This window comes from Eptatretus burgeri, chromosome 9, assembly GCF_056783735.1.
Source record: "Eptatretus burgeri isolate ZD-2024b chromosome 9, Ebu_testis_v1, whole genome shotgun sequence".
Classification (NCBI taxonomy): domain Eukaryota; kingdom Metazoa; phylum Chordata; class Myxini; order Myxiniformes; family Myxinidae; genus Eptatretus; species Eptatretus burgeri.
In genome coordinates, this window is record NC_140969.1 from 41,524,733 (window position 1) to 41,544,981 (window position 20,249).

A 20,249-nucleotide genomic window follows, 5' to 3' on the forward strand; every position below is an offset into this window, starting at 1 on the left:
GGAGATCAGCACTGCGGTGGGAAAAAGCCAAAGGAAAGAATCACGGTGCTTTTTTGCTGCTTGATGACTGGTGCTAAGCGTCCTCCTTTCGGTATTGGTAAAAGCAAGAATCCACGGTGTTTCAAAGGCCTCAAAACAATTCCAGTTCCCTACAGAGCCAATTCCTCCGCATGGATGACAGGTTTTCTCTTCACTGAATGGCTCGATGAGTGGAATCGCGAGCTTCGGCGTCATGACCAGAAAGCGTTGCTTCTCATCGACAACTGTCCGGTACATCCCCAATCACTTCAACTGTCGAACATTACTGTGGCATTTCTCCCGCCGAACACAACCTCTGTTCTTCAACCGTTAGATCAGGGAATTATCCGTTCATTCAAAGCTCATTACCGCCGTGCCATGCTACGAAAAGTGCTCACTGAGATTGACAACGAGGATGGAGCAATGACAGCGAGTGACTTGGCGAAAAAGATAACGATCCTCGACGCTATGTTGTTTACGGACGCAGCATGGAATGATGTGAAGACTACCGGTATAGTGAACTGCTGGCGCAAAGGAGGAATTTTCATCGGAACGGCAAGCGAAGGCGAAAGGGTCGAGAGCAATGACGACGACGAGTTAGCCAACCCTCTTCAAATGGATCCCGACCAATGGCAGGACTTCGTCAACATGGACGCCACTCTCCAAACCACAGACGATGATGTCACAGACGAAGCCATCGTTTCGGCAGTCCAACGCGAAATGGGAATTGCTACTGATGCAGACTATGACGCCGACACTAAAGTGGAGGAAGAGGAGGAAGAGGAGATCTCTGTCCCGACCATCAAGGAAATGATGTCTGCAGCTAAGACGATCAGGCTTGGTTTGCTATCACATGGGTTCAGTGACATGGCCTTCCTGCGCAAACTTGACAAGGAGGTCACCGCCATTGCCACAGACTCGTTAAAGCAGGCAACAATCGACAATTTTTTCATTACAGAGTAGGCTCATCGACAAACCTATGTTGTTTTGCTTTGAAAACTACATATGTACTGTACGTGTAATTGTTTTATTTTCAGTAGTAAGTTACATTGTTTTGAGCAAGTGTGTCATATAAATCAAACTAAATGCTGAGTATTTGTCTCCGTATGTGTACTCGACATTTGATCCGCCTGATACGCCACAACTCTGGTGAACTCGGATATTAGAATCACCCGCTTATTAGAATCAAATTTGTCTGGCCCAAAGTGATTCTATTAAGCGGGTCCCACTGTACTATAGTTCTAACTGTAGCATTTTTGCCTGGGACTGCACGGTAAAATACGAGAAATAACGACAACCCCAACTCGATTATCCATCTGTTCCGTTTTGGAGTCGCTGTGTTTCTTGCATCGTCCAATCCACAAATTCATTGAATTTTCCATCTCCTCCTTTTCCAATTCCTGCATTTAAATGCCTTGCATTTTAGTGCCACAGGCTTGTAGCATGGTATTGTGTACACTATGATCCTAAATGAGGAGAAAGCTTAGACATTGAACCCAGTTTTAATAAGATAAACAATCTTAATGTTATATAATGCCCAAGTGTCTGTGCTTTCAGAAAATGTATACTTTGCTATGAGTCCTATGGATATAGTTGCTTACAAAGCAAGTTTTTTTAAACAAACACAGGCTATCAAAAATGTTAGGAAGTACGTAACAAATTGCATTTACCAAGCTGCTACAAAATTACTGGTAGCTATAAGCTTGATTTTATAACCATAGAATAGGTTTACCAAGATGTCCCTTCTTCTTCTTCTTTCGGCTGCTCCCGTTCGGGGTCGCCACAGCGGATCATCCGTGTGATCCGCATAGTGATTTGCACATGTTTTACGCCGGATGCCCTTCCTGACGCAACCCTGGTCGCCTCTTACGACACAGGGATATGGTACACCTATTTTAACCGGGGTATACACCAACCCAGTATACTGGTACTCATTTCGCCGACCTCGGAAGGATGACAGGCTGAGTCAACCCCCTGGTGTATTAATTCAGTGGCTCAACGGGGCTTGAACTCAGGACCTTTTGTATCCCTAGCCGCTGCCCTAACCACTGCGCCAACACACCAGGCTCCACCAGGTTTACCAAGATGTCCCTATGATATAAAAATCAATACCAAAGGCCAGTTTGTGTTCAGTATACAGAACATCAAAGGTCGTTAGGAAGTACGTAACGTTTTTAAGAAATCTTCACTTTTAATCGTAAAATGTTCGTTTGGTCAGAGCTTTGACCCTGTCAGAGCAATAGAAAGAGGAAGAATTAAGCTCTGCCCAAATAGATCCTGAATCCCCATGATGTTGGCTAACAAATGATATGCAACACTTAATCATACAATGACTTTCATTTTTTTGGACCCGTGTCCTAAATGTGCACATAATACCTTGCTACAAGCCCACATTATAATAGGCCTGAATGGAAATAGATAAGATTGAGTGATTTGTCATTATACTTCCTGTAAAGGTTTGCCAAAATCTGAATTTAAATTATATTACGACTTATTTTGGCTTTTGACATTTTATGTCGAAAGCCAAAACCCCCGACTCAATCCCCTCACTTTTTGGTTCCCCACTGCCAAACTTTCGAAACCAACATCTGTTACCAAAATAAGAGGGGATCATCTTTTTTTTTTTTACAACTAAATGTTCCACAAAAGAAGACAACATGAACTCACAAAAATCCTGAGCTGGTGATTATTACATGAATTTACAATCATACTTTTCAGTTTGAAATACTGTATACAAAATTGAGGCCTGCACTTTGAGTTAATCAGTGACTTGTCGTTGTATCCAATATAAATCTAGTTCTATAACTGTGAATTTTGAATGCTCAAAGGTGCACATTGTCTTCCAAGTGATTTCCAGGGACATTAATGTGATCTTTTACTATGCATCAATTCTGCAAATCAAGTGAAGTGCTCAATTGTACAAGTTCACGAAAACTGCAGCCAGACATTTTATGCTCCTTGCTGTGAGGTTACAGATTATTGCATAATATGAGAGATCAAAGCCATGTGTAGAATAGGCAAGTTAAAGGAAAATGGATTAAGATCCAAACTTTCTCGATATATCGCACAAAGCCCAAGTTCTTTCAATTTCCCTTCCCAAGGAAGGAAGTAAGCTTAGAGTTAATCAATTAGTAGGCCCATTGCCAGTTTGCCCATTCACACAATAATTGGGCCTTCTTCAAGAACTTATCAAATATTGTGTGGGCCACTTGTCTTCGCCAAACATTACTCATTCTTCAAACTTAGCAATTTTAAAGCACGTCCCCTTGATGGAAATTGATTGTTGACCAACCTCCAATGGTAGAGTAGGGAATGCTTCTTTCACTACGAATAAACCAGGTGGTTTGCCATTGCCTTCCCAGCACTAGTTAGGTGAAGAAATTGAAATTAAGCCAGTGATATTGGCACAAAATGACATCTGCTACTACTGCTTTAATGGCCACAAATATTACCACCTTCTGGTGGGATCAGCTGGGAAAGTTTTTGGCCCATGTCTTTCATGAAATGGCTGACCACTCCTGACATTGACATAAGGTGGCAGGGGATTGTGATTTGGATAGTGTGTCGGCGACAACTCACCTACTCTTCGTGAAAGACACAGTGGCATATAAAGTTGAACAACTAATGCAAGCAGACGAGACGCCAGCTTAACATTCTTCCAAGGGATGACGCACTTTGTGCAGCAACACCCTGCCCGTGAACCACTAATCCGTCAGTTTATAGTTAGGGAATCAAGTTCTGATTAAATACCTCAATAGGTAAGTGCTCTACCTCTGTACCATCTGGTCAAACTGCACACAATGACATCCTCTTTCCAAATTAACCAACTCATATTTCAAGCCCCAAAACAAGTCCGAGCAAACAGGACAGTTCGCGTGTGGTATCCTTCAAAGAACAGCTTACTTTATGATGACTGCAGTACATCACGACAGCTGGGAGTCCAGAACCAACCCCAGAATAGGCGCATTAAAGGCCAACACCAAGTGTATTTAGTTCTTCCATGAGCTGGAATCTTTGTAAAAAAAAAAAAATAAAAAAAAAAATCAAATATCATACTACTGTATGTATAATTTGAGAAGAGTCTGCTTGTTTGTTTGTTTGATTTGTATACATTCTTAAACCACTGGATGGAATCAGTTGAAAACTGCTGGCTGTAGTCAGGGAGTGACCGGGCAGGTTTTAGGATGTAAATTTTTTTGGAGCCGCTGAGGTTTAGGGTGGGGGGACGATGCAAATTCTCTCTGTAAATGTTTATCGAAACGTGCCACTGCTGGTGTGAGGTGGTATTACAAGTCATAATACCCCAATTCTCTGCATGAAAACAAGATACTGTCGGACCCTGCTATTTGAAGGGGATGTATTCCTGGGAAATGCTGCAAGTTGTGAATCTGCGAATAGTGGGGCACCGTTTCATTGGAAAAATGGGGGGGGGGAGGGGGAACAGGTTCCTGGTGGTTTGTGATTCATGAGAGGAAATAAAAAATCCCATGAAAAACCATGAATATGCACATAGTAAACATTGAAAATGCAAAAAAGGAGAGAAACACACAAACAAACAAACCAAAAAAACACGAAAACACCCGCGAAAACGCGAAAAACCGCAAAAACGAAAAAAAAAAAATCCATAAATACATCTGCGAAAAAACGCAATAAAAAACCGCGAATTTGTGAAGCACAGGGCCGCGGATGTCGAAGCAGGTCGTACACTGCGAATATGCAGGGTCCAACAGTACATCATAGGTTATTTTGTTATTTATATTGTTACGGATTTGGAAGCCTTTTGCACACAGACAGACAGCAGTCCCTAAGCTTAGTTATTTCGATAAGTATGTGTATAGTTAGATTCCTCCCTGTGTTTAATGGGAATTTCATGTGTGCTGCGTGGTATTTTATAGTCAGGTCTTTTTACATCTTAAATCCCCCAACAACCCTCCAAAGGAGTCGACGGCAACAGCCCCACTCTGCTTTCGGCACTATTCGCATTCTTCGCGCGCTGGCGTGCTGAACACGTGTGTAGGCGGGGTTTCATTGGTCGCTGGTGCTCTGGTTTTCGCTCCAAAAAAGGGCCTGGAGTCCCTCTAGACCATTCAGCGAGGAGTGAGGGTCGGCCGACGCTCGCCAGCCAATGGGAAGCCAGAACGCCATATACTATTGCACAGCCTCTTCGAGGGGCGGGCCTCTTCGGGGGGGGGGCGGGGGGGGACGGAGACATCGACACGCCCTCCGCCCAATGAAGGCAGGCCACTGAGGCAACCGACACCCCCCCCCCCCGCCCGTCCAATGAGGGATGAGGTGACGTCAGAGGCGGTCCCTCTGGCCCCTGCGCGCGAAGGGGAGGGAGAGTGTTCGGTGCGTTCTGTCTGCGCTGGGGCTGGTCTGCTCTCACCTGGCTGGTTGGTGATCCATTCGTCTGGTCTGGTTTTCTGGTCGTCCTCGCAACGCAAGGGTTCCTCTCATCTCGTCCGCCTTCGTGCTGGCTGGCGTCCGTCACATATCCCTCGCCCCTGGTGCTTGGTGCTGCGTCAAAGCTGTGGGTTCGAGTCCCACCGTACAAGACCGACCAAACCGCATGAGGCGGACAGGTGCACAGCCGGACTCTGACCCCCCAGCTGACCTATCCTCCTTGGCTGGAGGATCCAATAAAGACCCGACGGGGTCCATTTCTTTTGCGCGTGTGTGTGTGTGTGTGTGTGTGTGTGTGTGTGTGTGTGTGTGTGTGTGTGTGTGTGTGTGTATCTGTGGGCCCAGTCCTGCAAGTAGAAACCGTTAAGTGTTTGCTTGTACATTGATTGCATTTATTTTAGTCGGTTTAACTCTGCTCCTTGTGCTCCCCTCCCCATTAAAAATAAACCCAATTGTTAAATGTACCAGCTCGTTGTCTGTGCTTTCTTTGATTGGCTCAGCACGGTGTTTATTGAGAATTAGGGAGGCCGTTTGTGCTGTAAATTGTTCATTTGGTCTGGCGCGGCTTTGGTAACTTCCGCTCGGTTACGCCGGATCCGAGTCGGTAATAGCGACTCGGTTCGGACAAAGTCCGCCGAGGGTGTGGTTTCCCCGGTAGTTAGACGGCGTTGGTACTTACGTAAATTGGAATTAGACAAGTGGACCCTACCTCACGCCATCGAAATATTGGCGACCACGGTCCTTTAAGCTACCCGTCAACTCCGGAGTTATCCGGGGTGACGACCTTCAATTCCGGCGTTCGGTGGGAGACAGCCTAACTGCTCCATCTCGCGCTCGTCCTCGCCACCGACCACCGACAAAGAAGAGGACTCCGTGTTGTCTTGCCTAAAGAAGAGGACTCTGTGTTGTCTTGCCCAAAGAAGAGGACTCCGTGTTGTCTTGCCCAAAGAAGAGGACTCCATGTTGTCTTGCCCAAAGAAGAGGACTCCGTGTTGTCTTGCCCAAAGAAGAGGACTCCGTGTTGTCTTGCCCAAAGAAGAGGACTCCGTGTTGTCTTGCCCAAAGAAGAGGACTCCGTGTTGTCTTACCCAAAGAAGAGGAATCCGTGTTGTTTTGCCTAAAGAAGAGGAATCCGTGTTGTCTTACCCAAAGAAGAGGAATCCGTGTTGTCTTACCCAAAGAAGAGGACTCCGTGTTGTCTTGCCCAAAGAAGAGGACTCCGTGTTATCTTGCCCAAAGAAGAGGACTCCGTGTTGTCTTGCCTAAAGAAGAGGACTCCGTGTTGTCTTGCCCAAAGAAGAGGACTCCGTGTTATCTTGCCCAAAGAAGAGGACTCCGTGTTGTTTCGCCCAAAGAAGAGGACTCCGTGTTGTCTTGCCTAAAGAAGAGGACTCCGTGTTGTTTTGCCTAAAGAAGAGGACTCCGTGTTGGCTTGCCCAAAGAAGAGGACTCCGTGTTGTTACCAATAAGCTTGCTTTCGTTTGCCAAGCCCGTCGTTCCTTATCAACGGTTTCGTTGGAGTGCTTGGTTGAGTGCTGAAGGCACTTTGTGAGCGCTCCACAAGCTGATTGGTAATGGAACACACCACAGCACTTGTCAGGGTGTATTCAGTTACCAAGTTTTTATTTTCTTATTTTTTTGTGCACATAGACAAGACTCGTGGAAGAGCTAAAAGTTTCTTGTGGAGCGCTCGCCAAATGGCTTGAGCACTCAAGTAAGCAGTCCAACAAAATTGTTATGAAACGGCTGATTTGACAAGCGATAGCAAGCTGATTGGTAACTGAACACACCTCGGCACTATTGAACTGTATATAAGACTGGAAGGCTTATGGCTATTCATGTTGCGTGCACCATTGAATCGCATTTGCACAGCCCCTTCTCTGCACACACGCCGCCATGTAGCTCGGCACAGTGAATGATTCACCGCGGTCCATGTTGCGTCAAGCTTATGTGAGAAAGCGTTCACATCGACTTTGACTTTCAAAACAAAATTCATGAACGTCGAGGTAAGTGGAGCACACAAGTCGAAATATATGTGCTTCGAGTGAGCCTCCCAAGATGGTGATGGTGGCGACAAATTTGCACCGCTCATAATCTTTCCAATCTTGTATACAGGTCAATGTTCAGCACACAGACTCCGTGTTGTCTCAGCACAAGACACTTTTCTGCTTTTTTCGCTCGTGAAATGAAACAAGTTAATTTCGGGTAATTTTTTTTTACCCTTTTCGCGATTGTTGAACTTTTTCATTTTTCAGCACTGCTGGGGTAGTTTCGTTTCATCTTCGGGACAGTTGTTTTGATTTTAAAAACCACAACATTTCACCATGCACATGGGTTAGTCCAGTGTTTCTCAAGGTGGGGCGCACACCCCACCGGTGGGGAGTGGCAATATTTTGGTGGGGCATGAGGATTCAGAATTAATGAATCTATATATCATCGCTTTCATAGCTTTGCTATGAATTCCCTTCTTTGTTGACTCAGCCATTTCTGGTGGATTTATCTGAAGTACCAGAGCAATACCAAGAGGAGTTATGCGAGTTGCAACAAGATGAGTCTGTGAAAACTCTTTTCAATATCAAAGGAACCATGATATGGCTGTCTGAAGAGAGCGAAAAGAAATATCCAAACTCGACTACTTTGGCAAGGGAAGTATTGATAAATTTTCCATCATCTTATTTCGTCGAATGTGGATTTAGTGTTGTTACCGATTTGCTGCAAGCGAAGAGAAATTGACTGGAAATCACGAAACGTGGTGATTTAAGGCTGAAACTGACAAAATTGGTTCCTCGAATCAAACAAATCTGCAGCCGGCATCAAGGGCAGGGCTCCCATTGAAGTGAGTAGCAATTGAATAAAATTTGCAATAAAGTTTTAATAAAGCCTTTTGAATTCATATGCAGTATATACTGTAGTGTATATTTCTTCCTGGCGTGAGGATCTGAGACGGAGACTTAATTCCTTTGGTACCAGGTCTCTTCGGAGAATCAATGGCTATCGCTGGTCGGATTTTGTATCCAACAAGCGGTTGCTGAGAGAGACTCGGGTGAGATTTGTTACCTTCATGGTCCGTGAGCATCAGTTGCGGCTATATGGACGTGTGGCTCGTTTTCCTGACGCTGATCCTGCTCACCAGATTCTCTCAGCGAGGGAGTCTCGTGAGTGGAGGAGGCCAATGGGCCGACCACATGCCTCGTGGTTGCAGCAGGTTGACCGGCATCTCAAGGAGATGGGGATGGGCCTGGCCTGGGGGGATGGCCAGACGGAGGCCCCTGGAGTACCGGTGGAAAGTGGACGCAGCGACGCGCTGTCCTGGCATATGCTCCCATACCTGACCTGACTGTAGTGTCTCCAATCATGGTGGGGCGTACGATTTTTTTTGAAAATCAAAGTGGGGCGTGGGACAAAAAAGATTGAGAAACACTGGTCTAAATGCTTCCCAAGCTTCCCATGCTTCTGGTGGTACAACCACCAGTTTTCAATTCATTCCATTCAATGGTTCAAGAGTGCATTGAAGTCAAACAAACACACAAGCAGTACAGTGGCAGATTAATGCTCAGGTACGCAGGGCCCCAAGTTCAACATGGGCCCTGGGTATAGGCAGCGTGAGATTCATGCAACCCATGCAATAACATGGGGCCCCACACCACCGATCATGGTTCACAATCTTTCGAGATGGGCCACTGAGGGTGGGGTCTCACTTTGCCGACAAAACACATCAACTTGTGAATGGTGATAAACACAGCACAAAGGGATTGCCTCCATCTCAAGGAAAGAAAGCATCGTGACGGAATGAATTGATTTAAAAAAAAAAGACGTTTTCCCTGATGTTTAATGAAACAGGACTGTGACAAAATTATGGAGTGAGGTTAGGTTCGTCGAGAAAGGAAGTGGAATAATAACTACGTTTCATATTTACAAATACTGTATAACAATAATCACAAATAAATTTGGATAATCCCTCACGTTAATACATACCTACATTGTTTAATAAATCCACACTATAATTTATCATCGGATACAAAACACTCCTCATTAGTAAATGGACGAGCCCAGTGTTTCTTAACCTTAGAAATCCGGATCTTCGGATCAAAACTTCGGATCCTAGATTCCTGAGTTCGAACCCCGTTGGCTGCTGAAGGTGGCTGACTTAGGATCCCAGGTTCCTGAGCCCTGACAAGGAGAACTGAACCGCTGGACAGAATGAGTTGAAAACTGGATGTTCTATACTCGTGGGGAGCACAGGAAGGTTTGAGGGAGTAAAATATATATTCGGAGTCCCATGGGTCACGGTGGGGACCCCAATTCTAGGTAAATGGGTATCGTATTCTAGGTAAGTGCACCACCTGGTGGAAGCCGGTATTACACGTTATACTAAAATTTGCCACATACATCATAAAAGTGGGGGAATTAACCCGTCCAAAAAGGATGGGTTCTTTGTTATTTAAAAAAATAATTAATAAACTCGCTATGCTGTTACTCCTCTGCAACATTAGCAAACTGACAAGTCAATGAATAATGTGAGGCTGTATTTCCTGCTCAGAACTGTGATACTTCAAGATCTCACCTGTCGAGAATGAGATTTGGGGCAAAGTAAAGTTTGCGTGTGCAGTCGAGTGAACGCCAGATGAGGCCCATCATGAGGATTTCTAGCCAGCAGCATTCCAGCAGCTGCACCTGGTCATGGAGGCTGATGGCTGTGAAGCCTGCAGAAAGAGACAGCACACCCAGGAGGAGAAATATGGAATGCCCATTCTGCCAGTGCATCACAAGTTGTTTCTTTTGTGTTCTATCTCACACACACACACACACACACACACACACACACACACACACACACACACACACACACACACACACACACACACACACACACACACACACACACACACACACACACACACACACACACGAGCATAACCCGCGCTCTGCGCGACATGTTGGGGTGGGTGTGTTTGAGAAAGGAACTGATGCAGAGTATCAGTAGTAATTTTACTTTAATGCAGTAAGTGGAATACGATTTCACTGTTTCAGAACCATTTATTTACTTTTTTTGTACCATACACCTCATATGGTCTTTGAGATAATGTAAGCCGAATATCACGTTACGAGAGCGCAGAAAAAAGTCAAAGATAGCGCGACACGAAACCACAAAGTCAGAAATAATATATAAGATACAGATATGTCAATGCATATTTCACGAGGTTTCAATTAAGAATTTGATGAGGTGGTTTCAACATGGGTGAGACAGAGCTTTTGCACTTTTCCACTGATGCCCCTGCATATGAGGGTGGAAATTTAAAATTTACTTTGTGTTCCAACATACAATGATCTCAACTTTTCGAAATGTTCCATGGGATCTTTACAATTCGCAAAGTACTCAATTAAATGGGGGAGTATGAGAGAATGTAATAAGTCTCAAGATGTCAGCGTGTGTACAGTCATCTTTAGCGAATGCATGCAAATTAGGCCAGGAAGAAATAAATTTAAAAATTGGACCGCTGGCTGCACTGTTCCTGAGGTGTGACTGAACCATTAACGCAGTGCCCCTTCACATAGTGGGGGAGGGTTCTGGCAGACAATGGCCTCTTCATTGTAAAAGACATACTGTGATCTTTAACATCCAGCAGAAAATGCAGACAGGTTCCAATTTAACATTTCTGGTTTCACATAAATTTGAGGGATGATGCACTTTTTAATGCAATATCGTGCCTCTTAAATACAAGTTGAACAGTTTATTGTCAGGTCGAGAAATAAACTTAAACTAGACAACTCAAAAGCAAGTGTGAACAACAGCCTCTGTGCCATCCTGACAGATCCTCAATACTCATGGATTGTTCCAGAATCAAGAGAATACTAAATTTCCTCCTTAATTAGGCATCCATGATGAAAATGACTCCTTAGAAATTGCTTTCAATAATTATTTTCATTATGACCAAAATTTCAACTTTCTGCTTGTTTGGTATATTCATGGTTTAACATACAGAACACAGTTGAAAAACTAACAGGAATACTTAGAGTGACAAATATTTAACCTTTTTAAACAAGGCATGTGACTAATGTTATGAACATGACAAAGGACTGTCTAAGCTTGTTATATTTTAAGACAAGTCAGGAACTTCATCATGAAATATTATTTGCAAATGAACACTTTCATGATAGTTCAGTTTGGATCTAGACCATGATGGACCATGTAAAATAAGACATTGACAGACGTAGCCCATTCAATGCCAGTGTAGGTTGAAATTAGGACAGACTTTTATTACTCCGAATCATGTCACATTCATGCTAAACTTGTTTTATATTGCAATAAGCATCAAGTGTTGACGTATAAATGGGATTGGGTGGAAGTAAGGATAACCAGAGGAATATTTGGCGCTAAGAAGATGCAAAAAAACCAAAACAAAAGCAGTGCCAAATATCTTCTATCACAAAGTTCAATTCCAAACAGGAAGCCTGGTGTTGGCTTAGTGGCTCGGGTGGCTGACTTCGGATCCGAGGTTCCTGATTTCGAACCCCGTTGGCTGCTGAAAGTGGCTGACTTAGGATCCTAGGTTCCTGTGTTTGAGTCCCATTGGCTGCTGAATTAACACCAGGTAGGGTTAACTCAGCCTGTCATCCTTCCAAGGCAAAATGAGTACCAGTGTACTGGCAGAGGGGCACAGCCATGCTTCCAAATGATAGCTACCCGGCAGCCAAGCTGCCATACGCAAGAATAAAACAGATTCCAAACGAGAAAGGCACTCGGTGGAGCGCATACTTCTGCCCCGTAATGCCTGATTCGCGAGAACATATCGGGCCTAATACATTTTTGAAAGATCATGCTATGTATCGTTTTTGAACCCTATCTATCAATGGTGAAGAATCACTTTAAAAATTCTTGTCGTCGGATCGGGATTCACATCTTCACCAAAACTGAAACAATTAGTTGTGGCCACACACCCAACATGTCCACCAAGTTTTGTCCGAATCCGTTCACAACTTTTTGAGATATCGTGCTCCATATAGTTTTGGCCCCATCTCTCAATGGTTGAAGAATCACTAAAAATATTCTCGTAGTTGGATCCGGATTCGGATCTTCACTTCACTCGAATGGCGTGACAGCATTCGGCACGGGAAATGATTTAACAGAATTATAATTTTCCACCGGACCTAGGGGAATTCAAATTTAAAGTAAATTTAGATGCAGTAATGAGATTTGTAAAACTCGTAATTATGCTTACGAAGTTTCGTGACGATGCACAAAGTGGTGAGCAACGAAATGGGAAATGAGGCAGACAGATACCGTCATATTACTTCGATGGATTGTCGGGAAATGTGGTGTTAAGGAAGTGTCAATACATTGAATTAGTGCTCACCGAAATAGAATAAATTAATTGTATAAATATGGAGCATGATGAGGAGTGTAGCAATGATTGGCAGAATTTGAGGCCATGTTCGCACTTGCGCCCCTTCTGTTTCAGTTCCGCTAAATTGAGGTGCTGCCCGGAAATTGGAAAAATGTACAGAGCTTTTCAAGAAATACTGAGGTTAATGAAAACCCCCCGTGAATTGGAAAGGGGATGAAGAGAGATGTTCGTGGGGCTGAGAAATGATTTATACAGTAATTGACTTGGTCTCCCGAATGGGTGACACGAGAACGCCAGAGATTAACTCCCAAGATGTCGAGCGGAGGTGTTCTGCAAACACGACTCCAGGGTGCAGCGTGGTAATGATTAATTAACTTGGCCGCATGGAAAAACCACGGTGTTGGCTTTTCCATGGGAATTTGATTATGCAATACCCCAGCTAAAAATCCACAGTGCTTTAAAAGTATACAGGTTTAATAAATTATGACGATGGGGCCACAGCAAAGGATCAATGGATAAAAACATGAAAACTTGCTGGCATACTTAGCTGGACAGAAAAGGTCTCCATGCCAAAACCTTAAACTAAACTTATTACACACAGATTCATTCAGGGAGATAGGACAGACAAAAGAAAACAGGCTGGGTAAGGTAGTAGTCTTCCCTTTTGTAGGACATTGGGATGCTCAAGGTGGGCGCGTGGGTCAGGCCCTGCACTTGTGCAGTAGTGCGAGATAGTCCTGCTGATATCTCTTCTCTTTCAGAAGCTCGAGGCACCAACTTGATGACTTGCCGCAGGATCCTAGCTGGTGCCGACTCCCTCCTTTTGACTCTTCTGGGGCCACTCTCTCGGTTTCTGTGTGCGGCTTTGGTGCCAACACACTCTATTCGCATCTGAGTGTGGCTGTGGTGCTGACTCACTCTCTTGACTCCTCTCCGTGGATGGCTTATATAGTAGCCATTGCCACTTGCACCCCTGGTGTTGGGCTTTCTCTGTCCTCTGAGTGTCACACATATGCTCACAAAGCGACGAAGCAGCTCACATGTCATCATCATGTCATCAGAGCTGTGTGGGGCTCACACACTTGGATATGCCATGTTGATGGAACGTATGGGTCTCGCATGCATAGAACAACTATGTTCACATGAGATTGATAAATTACAACGTGGAACAATTAAGAATGTTAATTACAGAGGGAAGAGGGGAAAATGAGACATGGAGGCTGTCGTGATAAGGAGCATATATCTGATCCTGGTCGTATATATATATATATATATATATATATATATATATATATATATATATATATATATATATATATATATATATATATATATATATATATATATATATATATCTATATATATATATATATATATGTCTATATATGAGATGTACTTCATGCTTCAAGGTCTAAAAACAAAAAAACAAAGACAAAATGAAAGTGTATGACTAAGAACAAAGACAGAAAATGAAAAAACAAGGACAGTCAGTTAAAACTTATGCCTACAAAAAAGCAAGTGCTAATACTGTAAATGAGATGAATGGTTTCTGATAAGCAAACAGCAGAGCAAGACTAGAAGGATGTACTGTATATCTAAAATAAATAAATGGCCATTTTAGCAGCTCAAGATGGTTGAGTAGCTTGCAGTATGGCTTGACAATCTCCACAACATATTCAAAAACTTTTCCAAGGTCACATATGAGTTCCATGGTGATAGAAAACCAGGTGGAATGTTTCTTCAGTCAGAAAGATAGTGAAACACAAAGACGAAAAGATCCACGATGCTCTCCTGATCATGGAGAACACAAACTGAGAGAAAAGGGGTCAACTTCTTGGAAACATTCAAAGAAATGAACCGACCGAGTATGGGGGAGGCTCAATATGCCATGGAAGATGCCAAGTTATGCTTGTGGGGGCTGTATGCTAGGCCATATCAAAGAGCAGCTAAGTGTGTGTGTGTGTGTGTGTGTATGTGTGTGTGTATGTGTGTGTGTGTGTGTGTGTGTGTGTGTGTGTGTGTGTGTGTGTGTGTGTGTGTGTGTGTGTGTGTGTGTGTGATGGTTGTTATCTCCTTATGTGGGTTTCAGAATGTGCAACAGAGCCCTTCCAGGTAATGAAGTATCCACCTTCCTGTGTGTGCGGACATATGAGAGAGAGAGAGAGAGAGAGAGAGAGAGAGAGAGAGAGAGAGAGAGAGAGAGAGAGAGAGAGAGAGAGAGAGAGAGAGAGAGAGAGAGAGAGAGAGAGAGAGAGAGAAAGAGAGAGAGAGAGAGAGAGAGAGTGTGTGTGTGTGTGTGTGTGTGTGTGTGTGTGTGTGTTCGTGTGTGCACGTGTGTGTGTAAAAGGGAGAGAGAGGGATCCAAATGAAAGCTTTCAGGACTGCTTTATATCTAGAGCAAAGGAAATGAGTGCATCTATGGAGAAGAAGCATCTTATCAGACTGAAGCGTGCCAAGTCTGAGTATAAAATAATTGCAAAGTTATTAAAAAAAAAACAAAAAAAAAAACATATTACAAATCCCTGTGTCTGAGATGGGAATAATAGTTATTGCCTTGTAAATTTTTCCTTTGAATCCCATTTTGCTTTTCCTTTTTTTCTTCCATCCCATGCCAACCAAAAATTGTTTTCACTCTCAGTTAGCTTGTTTGCCCATACATCAAATTCCTGTGCATTACCCACCACTCCAACATCAGCATGATAACATTCTCTAATCTATACGTTCAGTGAACATCAATAAACCCACAGAAAAGTAACTTGTTAAAAGTTTTCTACATTTGCGATTATTCCAGCTCAAATAACCTTTCAACAACATTCTAATTTCAGTTTTGAATTTTCAAGCCAGAGCCAAGCCATTTTTGTGAATACTTCTACAGTTGATTTAACGAATGAGACAAACGTTTTACATACTGATTTCCAAGTTGCAGTTTGAGGTTGAATGCGACTTAGTTGGTTGCTCCTCCCAAGTAACAAAAAGTTTGATTCGACGTGAAAATTATGAATTAAACGTGGATCTGAAGTAAGAAAATAGTTGTCCTTATTGCAATGCAAAGAGAAATGTATTAAAGATTCACTGTAAACCACAAGAAAACCATGACTTATCATGGAGTGTTGGCTGCGGTTGGAATATGGATATAAAAATCCTTTAAAAATATAAAAATCCTCCATAACTTTTAATTCCATCGAGTCTTGGAGTGGTTTATTTTGCAAATATTAACATGCATTGTCAACAAATGGTTCGTTACACAAGAAAATAAGGTGAATGCAGCGAATCAATTAGTCACATACTATGCTCAATTGAACTTTAAAAGTAATTCTGCAAAAACAACGAAAACCTAGAAAGCATCTCAAAATGCAAAGCCCATCCACATTTGCTTTGTACTCGAACTAAACTTGACAAAAACGACAGGAAAAAAAAAATTGGACATTTTATTAACTTGCCTTCTCCATTTTCTCATAATAAAGTTTCTTTTTTTGAAGATATGATGACAAAAGCTCAATTAGTAAAAATGATCTTGCCTCCCATTAATGTTGGCATTGACAAGAGTGTGCCTTGTTCAAATGGCCCTGTGAACAAGATCATCATCGTGCATAAAGATGATTCCTGGACCATGTTGTTGAAGAGTAGGCAACACATGTTGCTGTAACATCTCATTAATATATCAATCTGCTGTCAGATTGCCATGGATACAGAACAAGTTGGTGCTAAAGGTTTCAGCAATACCACCCAACATCATGACACTTCCATGTCCAGAATTTGTGGTTTCAAGGACAGACAGAGGAATATCACTCATTGCGACTTATAGAGCCCTATGCACAATCATCATGCTTTTCAAGGAGAAATCTGGATTCGTCACTGAATATAACACTTTCCCATTGCCGCTGTGTCCATCGGATGTGCTGACTTGACCACTACATACATGCTTGGATGTGTCACAGTGCACGTCTTGGACACTGAACAGGACAATTAATAAAGGATCTCTGCATCATGGAGATGCCTCAAGATGGTGTTGACACTTCTGCGAGGTTCAGGAAGTGTGTTTTCAGTACTCTGTGAGCAGTTTGAAACTAATCGCATAGATTGGTTGTGCGGATGTGTCAGTCTTGAGCGGCAGTCGATATCCTGGCATATATCTTGTAGATTCAGTATATTCATAACGTCTTCTGAGGTCATAAAGAGTTTCGCTCCTCGGGTTAAAGAGCCTTTCAACGTGGCTAATGGAAGACCCTGCTTGAAGGTGTTCAATGATTTGATTCCTCATATTTTCTGACATATGTCGCATTGGACTGGATTGTTAAGGAATGTCATCAGTGTGTATTTTTGGGTGATCCATATGCTGGTGTCTCAGAAAGACTTTCGAATTTGCTTGTTGTCGTGTTTTGCATTATTGAATCTATGCTCTATACAGTATTTTAATTGTTGTTTGACTGTCTTCATGGTTTTGAGAGTACTTTAACCTTTGGAATATCTGTAGATCCAAGCAGCTATTTTGTGCATGTACTTGTGTCATACACTTTATATTTTTTGTTGTCAGCATTTTTTTATTTTTAAAGTAAGCTCCTCTCTCAGCCTTATTATTTCTCCTGCGGTATATGAAAGTTGTTTGAGCAATTGTAAAACCGTTGTCTAAACTTACTGCTGCAATTTTTGATTCTCAGTTTTCAAGTTAAATTTTTTATTATTTTAAGGAAATTTCTCCTTTGCCACCAAGAAACATTGCACAATATGCACACAGCAACATTTCATTAACATATATTATTTAAGCAAGCACTTTCCATTTATAGAGGCACTATTCCAATAGGGTAGAATAAGGGACATTGCCTGATCCATATTGCACTTTGTGCTCAATGTCTGTTGTTATATGGTAACAAAAGGTAATTTTCCTCAAAATAGAAAGACTGATAACATGACAAATGGTAATCTCAAAACTATTTAAGCAGTGAATTTGGTAAGTAGGTTGTAATATTAAGTCATGAATTAACCTCAAAGTCTTTCTTTAAATGATACAAATCATGACCCCCAAGCTCAATCATGAAAATCAATAGATGACTGGTATTTGCAGTGAGTGACCACATCACCAGCACACTTGGAGGACAATGAAGTACTGTCTGTGTCAAGCTGCCCCGACCGATTACATGGGGTCAGCAAAGTCAGCCAAAACCTGGACGACTGCAGAAGTTGGTTTTATAACACAACATCTGCTGAGATTCAGAAAAATCGAACCTGGTCCTGAGAAAAAAAAACCACAAAAAAACGTCAAGTAGATTCTGTTTAAAGTTCATGAAACTAGGTTCTCACTGCAGTATTCAATTGTCCATTTCCTACTAACACCCTTGTAAATGCATGCAAAAGTACAATGATGTCTCCTATTGTTCTCATCCTATGTGGAATACACATACAAGCTCTGACATAAGCCTTAGTTAGATCAGTGTCCAAAACGACAACCCAAAGAACACCAAGGGATGGCTATGTTTCAAGAGGGCCACATACAACACTGATTCCAACAGGTCAAACCTTTGGCCAAATCTCTGAGATGATGAATACAGTGTTTATATTGTATTGCCACACAGTTTAGGCTGGTGTATCAAATAAGACTGAAACACCATTATAGCTTTCCTACATTAAGCAGTGGCTCGAAGGGAATCGAAAGTCAAGAAACTACCCCACTTGCTGGGACGGATAAAATGTCAAATGGGTAGTGAACAAAAAGTGGAGGGTGGGAATGAAAAGGAGAGGCAGGCAATAAAAATAAATGGACTTGAAAAATTCCAGATTTTCAGCACCAAGCCAATAAAAAATACAATATGTTGGCACACAACCTGAAGCTCAACAGATGAATTAACCAGTCACAATATAAAAGTTACTGATGTACCGCTGCACTAATATGCTGTTGCTTTTGTGGCACAGCCCTTGAGAATCACTCAACATACTCCTTGAGTTAATAATAACATTATTACTTCAGTTGGACTTCAGTCTGGTGAGCTTATGTGATCGAGCAGTGTGAGTGAGTGAGTGAGTGAGTCTGTAAACACTTCAGTCATTATCACTTGAACCAAACACACAATTTTGATGAAACTTGGCCACAAGCTTCATATCTGATGCTAAACAAAGGTGCATTGACCACATCAAATTGTACGCTCAATGTGGGGGTCTATGGGGGGGTTTTTGACCCCCCAAAATAGGTATTTGCTTTTTCCCAAAACTACACACACAATTTTTGTGACACTTGACCACAACATTCATCATCCATGATGTACCAAAGTCGATCGATCGCATCAAAATCTGCGCTCTTGAAGGGCATCATCGGGGGAGGGGGGGGAGCGTGAGGGTTGAACCCCCAAAATAGGTATTTGCTTTCTTCTCTGAAACTACACACACGATTTTGATGAAACTTGACCACAACCTTCGTCATCCATGATGTACTAAAGTTTGTTCATGGCATAAAAAAAAAATCAGGGTCAAATGGGTCTGCCGGGGGTTTGAGTGACTGTTGCTCCTGATCCAGGTGAGATTCAGGACACGGTCATATTTTTTACTGTGTATCGTGCCAGCACAGTTTCGAATTTTCATAAACATCGTGATGAAAAGAACAAGATAAGTGACAATAAGTGTATTTATTTGAGAGTAAATAGCACACACAGCACAGTGATACAGCAACTTGCAGTGATGCCTTGCTTATACCAGTAAGGAAAGAGTAAAACTTTGTCGATTATCTCAAAGCTATTAGGTGCGAGTTCAACCCACAAAGTAAGACATATTTACATACAATACCGCAACTTTAAAATGCACCAGTTCCGAAGCCCACATCACACAACTGAAACCATTCTTCATCACAACAGTTCACAGAGTTGACTCATTGACAAAAATATTCGTGCTGATTTTGCTCAGCCAATCAAATGCTTGCAACGATATACTGATATGATACAGACACTGCAAAAGTAGTGCAACCACCCCCCACCACCCCCACAGATATTAATTCTGTAATCACTTATTATGCATGAAGTTGAAAGTGCAGTGACTGGCTAAAGATAAAAACACAGAATGTGCCTCATTGGATTATCGATAAAGGGTGTTACTATAGGTAAACAAATGAGAGCACTTAGTTCATGGCAATCCTGCCCTTTTGTGATCAGCATTTATGTATACATATACTCTACATGTATACATATACCTGATACAGCATAGGAAGGATGTATAATACGTGACTTCAGAAATGACGTATGAATGCAAATGAGGCCTTTTGTGCACATGCTGTATGTGTGTTCGCAGTGATTCAGTTTTGCTCGCCAGGCACTTTTAACCTGCCATTGCTGTTAGGAGAATGTGCATTGAGACGAAAAGGGTAGCAATTTCAAAATGGTTAACCATAATTGTTCTGTTCCTGAATGCAAATCGGACTCATGGAAATATGAGAAATATCAATGGATGAGAAGCGTCAGGTTTGTATCATTTCCTGTTTGTACAAGGGAACGGCAGCAGTGG

At 42.4% G+C, this 20,249-nt stretch overlaps 1 protein-coding gene across 7 annotated transcripts in view; it reads right to left on the bottom strand.

Annotated features, from left to right (window-relative positions):
• The window catches only part of LOC147020008 (estrogen receptor beta-like), a 295,296-nt gene that overhangs the window by 61,371 nt on the left and 213,676 nt on the right, over window positions 1–20,249 (bottom strand). For all 7 annotated transcript variants that reach the window (XM_085894930.1, XM_085894929.1, XM_085894931.1 and 4 more), the window contains one exon: window positions 9,986–10,124. In XM_085894930.1, coding sequence (XP_085751056.1) covers window positions 9,986–10,124 — 139 coding nt within the window. The remainder of the gene's footprint in view (window positions 1–9,985; window positions 10,125–20,249) is intronic.